The following is a 13,058-nucleotide window of genomic DNA, read 5'->3' on the forward strand; positions in this document are numbered from 1 at the left end:
CGCAAATATCGGAAAATATTATTAAAGAACATTTTTTTAGTAGTTAATAGTTTTTTATGGAGGTTAATTTGTGTCCTTATTATGAAAGCTAATTTTGTTACACTGAATTTAGGTAAGTGAATGTTTTGCTTTTGAATTTCGTGCACTGATTTTTTTTTTTTTTACATCAAAGTATGCTGACAATTTCAGTAAAAAAAAAATTAGTAGCAAAATGTGTTTAAAAAATTCAGTGCTGAATAATGTTCTGCTTCAAAACACAAGACTGAGCCTGTCTCAGAACCAGCCAATAATGTGTCAAGTTTGAAGTCATGTGACATGGGTCTTGCAAAAAAGCATACAAAAAACAGTTACCTGGGCTACTTGGGCATAATACAACATAATAAACATTTCAATGCAGCCTGCTGGATGTGTCCAAACTATAGAAAATGATTCCAATGATTAGAATCTGCACTTTTGAGTGACAAACAGGTTAGTACAGTAACCATAGGAACTGTCACAGCAGCTCCATGCAGACTGGGCATGAAGCAGAGTGGGCGGGGCTTGTTTACACAGCAACAAGCCTGTGACTGTCAGACGGAGGCAGAGTTCTACAACAAACTTCTGCAGAAAAGTGATATATTGAATATCTGGATGATTTTTTTTTACCCTTTTCATTCGTTTTGCAGTGTTTGTTGCAGCTTAGTCATTCTTGCGCGATTATAAAATATGTTGACCAAGGAGGTGGTCTGCAGTAGAGGAGCAACGTTCATATATTCTCAATATTTAGTGTTTTGTCGTTCATAGTTATTGTAAAATACACATTCTATATTTTCATGTCCATTCCGAGTGTCTTATTCAATAAAGTTAGTTTTTTACTGAATTGCCACTATAGATTGATTGAAAATTCAGTTCACAAAATTCAAATGCAAAAAATTTACTTAACACACATTTAGTGTTAAAAAAAAAGCTTTCATAATAAAAGACACAAATTAACCCCGGTAGTTTTCTCTACAATCAGGGTTCAAATTAATCTGGCAAGAAACAATTACAATTTTGGCACAATACTGATAAATCCATCATTTCAGGGATTGGAGGAAAATGTTTTTCTGACCTCTGCTGGGCATTCGGGTGTACTGCAAGGCTTTGTGTCATCCAAACAGTACATTTTAGTTTAATACGTTGGCAATTTAGCAACCCATAATAGCTCCTACAAGCCATACCGTCCAGGTTTTTGTGTTTTTGGTTAAATGCCATTTTTTACTGTGCCATCTAATGTTGTGGACTTTTTGTGCTAAACAACCAACTAGTTTATAACCAGCTAACAAAACTAAAATGCTATTTAATCTGTTTTCTTCAATTGCCCCACCCTGAAAATATTGGTGTCCTCTGACTCTCTAACCATCTAAAAAAGTGGGATTCTATTTGTTAAATACTGTATATTACAAATATTTTGGAGTTTTGCTGAAATGTTATGTTTACCGTGGTTAACCCTCTAAAAAGTCATAACAAACTATCTCACCTATCTCATATATATATATATATATATATATATATATATATATATATATATATATATATATATATATATATATATATATATATATATATATGATAATAGAAGCATTTCAAAAAGGGTTACAAATGCTCCTAATTTAACTGCTGATGTATGCAGTAACATATTGCATCAGTTACAGTTGTAATATTTTATCAAAACTTGTATTAATATACTGTTGATATGTTTATTTTCTGTTAAAATATTATAATTACTTATTCTGCTTTTTATTTACATTCGTTTTGGGCAACACTACAAATGTGGGCATCGATTTAATTCCAACATATATAGGCAGTATTGTCCATATGGTTACTGATACTTAAAATTTTAAACATAATTGAATGATAACATTTTTTTAATCTAAATTATAATCAGACAAAAACAGAGTATGACAGAGTAACAATACCAATATACATATTTTAATTGTATACTTTTATTTAAAATTAAGTGAATAGTGCAACATAAGTAGACATAAGCAAAAACTATTGTTGTCTCTGATTTAATTCAGTTTCCTCTTGAAAAACCTCCTGTGTCCAGGTAAGTATTTACTGATTGTAAACAATAACAAATAGACGATTTAGCTATAATAAAAAATATCAGTCTAATCACTGTAGAGTCGACCCTATGCTAATACTATACTTGGTATCGTTACCGTCAATATCCTATTGATTCGCCCACTTTTGTTTACATTCAGGAGGTCAAGCTTCTTTTTTAAAAATTATTATTATTTTTTTTTTAATCAATCCAACAAAAAAATACACAACAATACCATAATAATGCAATTCCAATTCCAAAACCAAACCCGACCCAGCAACATTCAGAATAGCAATAAACAGAGCAATTGAGAAGAGACACAAACATGACACAAAACAATCCAAAAGCATTCAGACAAAGATGAATGTCCAGGTAAGTATTTACTGATTGTAAACAATAACAAATAGACGATTTAGCTGTATTAAAAAATATCAGTCTAATCACTGTAGAGTCGCCCCTATACTTATACTATACCTGGTATCGTTACCGTCAATATCCTATTGATTCGCCCACTTTTGTTTACATTCAGGAGGTCTAGCGTAGTTTCTAGCATGGCTTTGTCTAAAATTTTTAGCAAGTCCTCGTCCTCCAGTACTTATAAGAAATTTAGTTTATTAGTAGCAAGGATGCTACATTGGGTTGATGCGTCTGTCAGCTTGTCGCTGTTAAATTTGAGGTACACATCTAAAATGTGTCATGAACATGCATTATCACAATGTGACGATAGTATCCAAAGCTCTGTCGTCGGCATACTTGCCAACCCTCCCGATTTTCCCGGGAGAGTCCCGAATTTTAGTGCCCCTCCCGAAAATCTCCCGGGGCCACCATTCTCACGAATTTCTCCCGATTTCCACCCGGACAACAATATTTCTAAACCATTAGGGGTGTGGGAAAAAATCGATTCAAATCGCGATTCTCACGTTGTGCGATTCAGAATCGATTCTCATTTTTTTTAAATCGATTAAAAAATAATAATTATTTATTATTATTATTATTATTTTTTTTTTTAAATTATTCAATCCAACCAAACACAGCAATACCATAACAATGCAATCCAATTCCAAAACCAAACCCGACCCAGCAACACTCAGAACTGCAATAAACAGAGCAATTGAGAGGAGACACAAACACGACACAGAACAAACCAAAAGTAGTGAAACAAAAATGAATATTATCAACAACAATATCAATATTAGTTACAATTTCAACATAGCAGTGATTAAAAGTCTCTCATTGACATTATCATTAGACATTTATAAAAAATTTAAAAAAAGAACAATAGTGTCACAGTGGCTTACACTTGCATCGCATCTTATAAGCTTGACAACACACTGTGTCCAATATTTTCACAAAGATAAAATAAGTCCTATTTTTGGTTCATTTAATAGTTAACACAAATTTGTATTATTGCAATCAGTTGATAAAACATTGTCCTTTACAATTATAAAAGCGTTTTACAAAAATGTCAGCAGACTGGGGTAGATCCTGCTGAAATCCTATGTATTGAATGAATAGAGAATCGTTTTGAATCGGGAAAAAAATCGTTTTTGAATCGAGAATCGTGTTGAATTGAAAAAAATAATAAATCGATTTGAATCGAATCGTGACCCCAAGAATCGATATTGAATCGAATCATGGGACACCCAAAGATTCACAGCCCTATAAACCATCCTTCACTGGCCGCAGTTTCCGGCCGGACAATAATAACGGTTACACCTCAAAGTCAAGCGCGGCAATCAGAACAGAAGACGAAGTAGAAGAAGAGACATGGCGACGACGAGTCAGAAGAAGTACTTGCAAGTTCCAAAATGATTGGGAAAAAGAAATTCAGTTCATCCAGGACAGCTGGAATTTTTGAATATCTCCCTAATTCTGAGGTCTCAAGGTTGGCAAGTATGGTCGTCGGCCAAATTTATACCGTCTATATCGCGGAACCCGATGTAGCTCCAAATGTACGTATTTGTGGCCGTTCTGCCCCAAATACTGAATGCATGGCAAAAACTGATGTTGTCAAATAACAGCGTTCCAAACCAAAGCGTGGCACCTGATATATTTTCTGTTTATCTTCTTGCAGGTTGTGGGTATCTTTGCAGGGTTCGGCCTGCTCCTGCTGGTCGCCTCCCCCTTCCTCCTCCTGGCCACGCCCATCGTCCTGTGCTGCAAGTGCAAGTGCAGTAAAGGCGACGACGACCCCTTGCCCACTTAAAACGCCGTCGATACGGAAAGCCACTCAAAAAAGGATGGCGGTCATCACATTGTTGTTCCCTTCCTCTCTCTTTTTTTTTACACCCCTCCCGCTTTGAGCGCTTCTTTTTCCGGGTCAAGCCTGCACGACGGCTGCTTTGGGATCCATTGCTCTGCATGGTAGATAAGCAGTGTGGCCCGAAAAGACTGTTGTTTTTAGGGAGCAAGTCGGCGCTGCTTTGAGCGTCCTGTTGCTTGTTGCGAGATACTTTCTCTCCCGCCGCCATGTAGCGATACAGGATCAGTCCAGTAGCATCACAGCTGCACCGCGGTTGGTGGCGACTCGATATGCGCACACTACAGACTGAGATAGAGACTACCCTCCCTTGATGATGTCACGGTTTTATATAACCTCGCGCTTTTAAATGGAAGTACTGTCTGTCTTGTACTTTTTTCGGAAACCTTGATTTATTTAAAGGGAGGACGCCCGCTTTGAGGGTGTTGCCCTTTAAAATACAGCAAAGCCAATCAGAGGACCTTTCTTGTTGTTGTGTCTCTTAATGAGATCCTTTAATACACCGCCTGCTCCAAAGTAGCCGAAATACAAACAAACAGCCTTAAGAATTGAGAATAGCCAAAAGCAGGCGTTTCCCTCCTGAGTGTCCAAATAAATCATCCCAGGGAAAATATGTACAAAAAGCCCTGGTGATTTTATGATGTCATCCATACTTCACTTGGCTAACAGCCAAACAAAAACAATGTTAGCTCACATTAACGTCATCACTCTCAAAGACATAACAAATTGCAAACTTGCATATGTTAGTGGTCCAAAGTTGTGTCTGTGTGTAGTTTTTTTGTTGGTCGTTACCCAACCTCCAGCAACAAGCAGCTACTCCCTTAACGCGGGAGCAACAGAAAAGAGCCTGTACAGATGTTGATATTAACGAATGTTCACTTTTTTGGGGCACGTTGCTATAAAGCTGCTCTGATATATATACAGTATATATGTATATCACTTTATCTATGCAAGTTTGTACATTCTCCTCATGTAAAAAACAATGTGCGCCAACAACTAAAGAAAGCTGCAGAATGTCAATCGTACAATTGCATATCATGGGGATTTAATCAAATGTATGTATTTCTTCAAATAGTGGCCTCCTCGAGGGGTTGTCGTAATTACTTTTCCTATGACTGCAGATTAGACGTGGCATCTGTAAAGATGGCAGTTACCGTGGGGGTTTTGCTAAACGTTTCACTGGAAATTATTTGTGAGAAAAAAAATGATAAAATGAAGATGCCAACTAACAAAAAGTTAGTTGTGAACACAACCCATAAAAAGCTTTATAAAAGCAATCTACACTACCGTTCAAAAGTTTGGGGTCACATTGAAATGTCCTTATTTGTGAAGGAAAAGCACTGTACTTTTCAATGAAGATAACTTTAAACTAGTCTTAACTTTAAAGAAATACACTCTATACATTGCTAATGTGGTAAATGACTATTCTAGCTGCAAATGTCTGGTTTTTGGTGCAATATCTACATAGGTGTATAGAGGCCCATTTCCAGCAACTATCACTCCAGTGTTCTAATGGTACAATGTGTTTGCTCATTGGCTCAGAAGGCTAATTGATGATTAGAAAACCCTTGTGCAATCATGTTCACACATCTGAAAACAGTTTAGCTCCTTACAGAAGCTACAAAACTGACCTTCCTTTGAGCAGATTGAGTTTCTGGAGCATCACATTTGTGGGGTCAATTAAACGCTCAAAATGGCCAGAAAAAGATAACTTTAACCTGCAACTCGACAGTCTATTCTTGTTCTTAGAAATGAAGGCTATTCCACAAAATTGTTTGGGTGACCCCAAACTTTTGAACGGTAGTGTAAATCTACCGATAAGTGCTTTCTGGCGGCCAGGATAAAATAGTCCGTCCGGAAAGTACTTTACAGTCTCATTACAAAATTACATTTATTTAAAAAAATTGATTACAAATAAATGAATAAAAATCATAAATACATAAGTATTCACAGCCATTGCTTAATACTTTGCTGATGCACCTTTGGGAGCAATTAGTCTCTATGTAGGATGTACATCCTAAAAACCAACACTTCCTGATGGAGCTTGAGAGGTGCTGCAAAGAGGAATGGGCGAAACTGCCCAAAGATATAGGTGTGCCAAGCCGGTGGCATCGTATTCAAAAAGACTTGAGGCTGTAATTGCTGCCAAAGGTGCATAGATCAACAAAGTATTGAGAAAAGGCTGTTTTTTAAATGTTTAATGTCTATGAATGTTCTCATTCATCCAGGTCATTGTCATCTCAGGGCATTCAATCGATCGCAACTGGACTGTTTGATTTGTCTTGGAAGGCGTTTCGCCGCTCATCCGAGTAGGCTTCATCAGTTTGTGCTCATAGACTTAGATTGGTCAGATCTAGTCCATTATTTATTTTTTTTTTTTTACCAATACATCCCTTAACTATAAGATGCCACATACTTAAATGTGATGAAAAGAAAGCTCCCCTGGCCACTAAATGAGGAAATACCATATTTATTATATTGTTTTTTAAATTTCTGTCTTCAATCAGATTTTTTTAGTGTCTCCAGAAATAAGCAGTTGTAGTCCCAGCAAAGTGATCCAACCCATCTAAAGCAAGAACTCTATTGATTGTAAAAGCATCTTAACCAGAGGACAAATCAAAAGGTGTATTCAATTTGAATAAAATCCAATGAGATGTTTGGTTAAGTACAGGACAAAGGTCATTTTAGTGCCAAAGTAAGTAATCTACCGTAATTTCCGGACTATAAGCCGCAATTTTTTTTCCTACGCTTTGAGCCCTGTGGCTTATAAAAATGTGCAGCTAATTTATAGATTTGCAGACAGCCAAATTGCAGATAGTAAAAAAAAACAAGCAACAACACTGAAAAGGCGTATTATTTTTTGTGCTATGGAGTAATCTTTCGGACGAGTCCGCTCACGGCAGGTGCTGCAGTGCCCTTTTTATTAGCGCTTTCAACCAGAAGCAGAATTATCGTTCCATCTTATAGCCGTCCGTAGCGTTTTTACTCGTATGGTTTCGCCATTCATCACTCCATGCAACGTTTGTACGTTTTACAATAAAACTAAAACTATTCATATTTACTTAACTGTCCATGAGTGATGTCTGTAGAAGTGTTTTCATGCATATTTGTACATGCTATCGTAATGTAATCACTCTAGCGTTGTTAGCATTAGCTAATATGCTAACACGTGTACAAGTGTCTGTGTTAGTATTATTAACTTACAACAGCATTATTTTTGTATTGTTTAAGTTTCACAATTTCCTCTTTCAATTCACCAAAACGTCAATGTGGAGTTATTGAGTTGATTGGAGAGCTAGCTTCAGCTGATAGTCGGTCCATGACGATGACGTCTGTTTTGTTTGATCCCCCGTTTTACTGCCACTTTTCAGCCACCGTTTCGATACAATCACGGTATGTAAATAAACATTTTCAAAATCTTTCTGTGTAAATAACTCTTTTCTCAACGTATATATCTGCGGCTTATAGTCCGGTGCGGCTAATATATGGAAACATTTAGTAGGTGCGGCTTGTATTCCGGTGCGCTCCATAGTCCGGAAAATATAGTAGTGGTTAAAAAAATATCTTGCATAAGCGAAAGGTCAGCTAACTCAAACTATTAAGTTTATGTAGGGACAACTTATTTTTTTATGTTCAATTGACAAAATGCAATTATGTCAAAAAAGTTTAATTCCAATATTTTGTGGAATGTATTTTTTCAAATTGCACTGAAAAAATATAACTAATAAACGAATACAAATCTGAATACATTTTTAAATTTTACAAATGTAACCCCAAACTTTACCAAAATTACGTATGTTTTTATTTTAATTGAACATCTTTTTTTTTTTTAATTAATTATAAATACAAATTAAACACAATTTGAATATTGTTTAAAAGTTCATTCATGTCAGCAATTCAACTTCAACTATGAAACTTATATGTGGTACTCATTACATGCAAAGTGAGATATGTCAATACTTTACAGCATTTGTTGTAATTTTAAGGATCATAGCTTATAGTTTTGGATTTTTTTCTTTTTTTCCTGAGAGTTCCAATTTGAAGTTTTCATAAGCCGTAAGCCATAATCATCAACATGATATCAAAAGAAGGCTTGAATATCCTGAGTTGTGTGGTATGAGCCTATGTCATATATTAGTTTCACCTTGTAAATCTAATTGCTGGAATAAATGACCCTGTGCGCAATATTCAACATTGTTAGTATCAACTGAATAACTTCAAACTGCACAGAAAGATTATTACTTGGAATTTTGTTTTAATGTGCACTCAAAAAATATAAATTTTGAATTATATTAGAAATAATTATACAAATATAACTTCAGTCAAACACTTTTCTATGCGTGCTTGCACTTATCCTGTTTTTTTAATTTTTACTGAAAAAATATCAATCTTAATGTGCACTCAAATATACATTTAGAATTACATTTTAAAAAAACATTTAAAATAACTTCAGTGTAACACTTTTGTGCGTGGCTGCACTTATCTTGTGTTTTTAAAATCTTTAAACCGTACTGAAAAAAATTAAACTTTTTTTTCCTGATTTGGAATATGACTAAAATGTTTTAAAATAGCAATCAATACTTTGCTGGGACTAAACACTGTTCACAATTTCTGTGTAAAATATAGTTTTACTATTTACAGTTGTGGTCAAAAGTGTACATACACTTGTAAAGAACATAATGTCATGGCTGTCTTGAGTTTCCAATAATTTCTACAACTCTTATTTTTTTGTGATAGAGTGATTAGAGCACATACTTGTTTGTCACAAAAAAACATTCATGAAGTTTGGTTCTTTTATGAATTTATTATAGGTCTACTAAAAATGTGACCAAATCTGCTGGGTCAAAAGTATACATACAGCAATGTTAATATTTGGTTACATGACCCTTGGCAAGTTTCACTGCAGTAAGGCTCTTTTGGTAGCCATCAACAAGCTTCTGGCAAGCTTCTGGTTGAATTTTTGACCACTCCTCTTGACAAAATTGGTGCAGTTCAGCTTAATGTGTTGGTTTTCTGACATGGACTTGTTTCTTCAGCATTGTCCACACGTTTAAGTCAGGACTTTGGGAAGGCCATTCTAAAACCTTAATTTTAGCCTGATTTAGCCATTCCTTTTCCACTTTTGACGTGTGTTTGGCGTCATTGTCCTGTTGGAACACCCAACTGCGCCAAAGACCCAACCTCTGGGCTGATGATTTTAGGTTGTCCTGAGGAATTTGGAGGTAATCCTTCTTTTTCATTATCCCATTTACTCTCTGTAAAGCACCAGTTCCATTGGCAGCAAAACAGTCCCAGAGCATAATATTACCACCACCATGCTTTACGGTAGGAGTGGTGTTCCTGGGATTAAAGGCCTCACATTTTCTCCTCCAAACATATTGCTAGGTATTGTGGCCAAACAGCTCAATTTTTGTTTCATCTGACCACCGAACTTTCCTCCAGAATGACATTATGTTCTTTACAAGTGTATGTAAACTTTTGACCATGACTGTATATTCGATCCATCGCTCATTCAGCAGTTTTTATGACCAGACACATAACTCAAGTTACATTATTGCACTATTTAGGTTGTTCATTTCTCTTCTGGTTGAGTTTCTGTAGCATTTTTAAAGTGATACATTTACCAAAAAGAGCACGATGAAAAGTAGATATCTAAAGCTTAAAAGTAGCTCCAACATCTGCAGATGCTTCTTTGTCCTCACAAAACGGTTCTTTCTTCATGTTAGTAGCCTTATTTTTGGAGTATCTCATAGCTCTTTTTACTCGCCCATGTTATAAGCATGATTAAACTAAATTTGGCGCATTTTTTCAACCCTAAAATTGTGTTTGTATTCCCCTCAAGGTTAGTACCCGTAAGTTCCTGATATTTTATTTTTTTAATGACAATTGTGCCAAGCAAATTTCCTATAGAAAGAGGGCGGGTGTTGTCTACTGTATGTGCATTTTGACCATGTATTTGTAATGTAATAGCAGTTTTTACAGGGTGGGGAATATGTCCTAATGCTTCTTTATTGTGAGCTCTGCACTGTATTTGGGTTTTCATTGGTTATGTTGTTAATATTGAGCTGTCATCTGTGTAGTGCCTGGTGTTTCATGGAGATTTCAAAAGATACACTTGTACATGTTTTTTTTTTGTTTCAACTTTACATATCAGGGGTTAAAAGAATAACAAAAAAACAAAACAAGAATGTCTCATTTATACCTTGAAGAGGCACCAAATAAAACCCTTTTTTTTCCTGTTGCGAGTTATTTTAATGCCATATATACAGGTTTTAGCAAGATTATTTAATATGCAACACAAGTCAAAAGGGCCAAATTTCAGTCAAACTGCATAAAGAGATAGATGCTGATTAGGACTTCGCAGAAATCAGCACAGGTGTTAATAAGTAAGGGCTTGCTTCTCAAAACAAACATAAAATAAGTGTTTTTTTTGCCCCTCGAAATGTGCATGATATAACCACTCAAGAGATTCAGCAGCATGATTTATATGAGAAATTCTCTCATATTTGAGCTTCTTTTTAAACAACATTTTCAGCCTTACGTTGTGCAATTTTGGTGGCCCTTACCTCCACCAACCTGCCTGCCACATTTGTTTCATTTCATACACTTGTTTTACTAATAATTTGTTTTGTTCTTTCTTTTTAAAGCCAAACAAAAGACGTTGTAAAATGACATATTTGTATCAGTTCTGTACAACTTAGGTTCTCTCTCTCTCTCTATATATATATCTACAGTTCCACTAACACTGTGATACCAGGTATTAAATGTTGTCTTTTGTGTTCTTCGCTTCCCTTTTTTCATATAAATCAGCCTAATAAACCGACGCCACCAGGAGACGACGTCGCAAAAGCGAGGTTTGGCGTCCTCTGGTGGCCAAGTGCGTAATTTTAACCAACCTAAATAAACTCAAGCTGCTGCAAGAGGTGGGGTCTTGATAGTGACGTTTGGCGGCCTCTGGCGGCCAAAATCGTAATTCAACGAGTCATTAATGCCCTACAACTACTATCAAACCTGCACTGGCTTCCTGTGCACTTAAGATGCGACTTTAAGATTTTACTACTGATGTATAAAATACTAAATGGTCAAGCTCCATCCTATCTTGCTGATTGTATTGTACCATACGTCCCGGCAAGAAATCTGTGTTCAAAGAACTCCGGCTTATTAGTGATTCCCAGAGCCACCCCAAAAAAGTTTGCGGGCTATAGAGCGTTTTTCTATTCGGGCTCCAGTACTCTGGAATGCCCTACCGGTAACAGTTAGAGATGCTACCTTAGTAGAAGCATTTAAGTCCCATCTTAAAACTCATTTGTATACTCTAGCCCAGTGGTCCCCAACCTTTTTGTAGCTGGGGACCGGCCAACGCTTGAAAATTTGTCCCACGGCGGCCCACATCCGGCCCTTTGTGCGTCCCTGTCCGGCCCGCGTGAGGCCAATCATAAATTACAATATACATTTTAAAAAGTATCTATGTCGAGTGTGCAATACAACGGTGCTACTTTTGTTTTGACAAGCGTTATTTGTATTACTTCCGTGTGGACGTACTGTGTGCTCGTGCGCGATTGTGAGTAAATGTGAACTGCGGCAATCACAAATTACAATTTAAAAAAACATCTACAGTATATATACCCTAGGGCTGCAACAACTAATCGATTAAATCGATTATAAAAATATTTGCTTATTAATTTAGTCATCGATTCATTGGATCTATGCTGTGCGCAAGTGCAGAGGATATATATATATATATATTTTTGAATAAAGCTTTATTTATAAACTGCAACATTTACAAACAGCTGAGAAACAATCAAAATAAGTATGGTGCCAGTATACTGTTTTTTTTTCAATAAAATACTGGATAGGATAGAAATGTAGTTTGTCTCTTTTATCCGATTATTAATCGAAGTAATAATCGACAGATTAATCGATTATCAAATTAATCGTTAGTTGCAGCCCTAAATATATATAAATATATATATATATATATATATAAATATATATATATATATATAAATATATATATATATATATATATATATATATATATATATATATATATATATATATATATATATATATATATACACACACATAGTTTAATTTAAACCAATTATCATCACCATAAGGTTGTTAGCTCACTTCTCTTGACTTTTAGGGTATTTAGAGAAGAAAAAATTGGAGGCACATCATGGCTTTACATCTGAGGGGTCCACAAATAAAACATTTAGTGGAAGACAAAAGTTTGACTTAATCGTGCATTGCTAAGTAACTTATTTGATTGACATAACGAGTGCCGTGCTGCTGTGATCATGACGCTAATGACAAAAATGCATACAGTTGATTTCCTGCAACAAATATAAGTAATCTACAATCCATTTCTGCAGTTTTTTTCATGATGTGAAGTTCATATTTTGTCTCATTATTTAACTGTATACGCCCCTGTTGTTTAGCAATGTTTGCTAGTGATATCAAGATTCAGTATATGCTGTTGAGCCTACGAGAGATTTATTAATCTACTTTATTCATACTATTAAGGATATTTTCTTGATGCCAACAAATCATCCGTGTTGAATAAAGCACTTGGCTTTCCTGCACAACAACTAAGCTTTTAGTTTCTGTTGTGAAAATCGACAACAAAAAAATACATATCTTTGTGAGCAAGTTTTATTAATAAAAGAAAACTACGCTCAAGGCAATATGTGGAAATTATGTATTCGATATCTAGAATAATGTGTATTT

The 13,058-nt window shown here is 35.5% G+C and overlaps 1 protein-coding gene across 1 annotated transcript in view; it reads left to right on the forward strand.

Annotated features, from left to right (window-relative positions):
- Positions 1-11,210, forward strand: part of rnf144aa (ring finger protein 144aa) — a 90,890-nt gene extending 79,680 nt beyond the window's left edge. The window contains exon 8 of the mRNA XM_062041583.1: positions 4,140-11,210. Coding sequence (XP_061897567.1) covers positions 4,140-4,271 — 132 coding nt within the window. The 3' untranslated portion in view covers positions 4,272-11,210. The remainder of the gene's footprint in view (positions 1-4,139) is intronic.
- Positions 11,211-13,058: the final 1,848 nt, after the last annotated feature.

The sequence above is a fragment of the Entelurus aequoreus genome, linkage group LG03 (assembly GCF_033978785.1).
Source record: "Entelurus aequoreus isolate RoL-2023_Sb linkage group LG03, RoL_Eaeq_v1.1, whole genome shotgun sequence".
NCBI lineage: Eukaryota > Metazoa > Chordata > Actinopteri > Syngnathiformes > Syngnathidae > Entelurus > Entelurus aequoreus.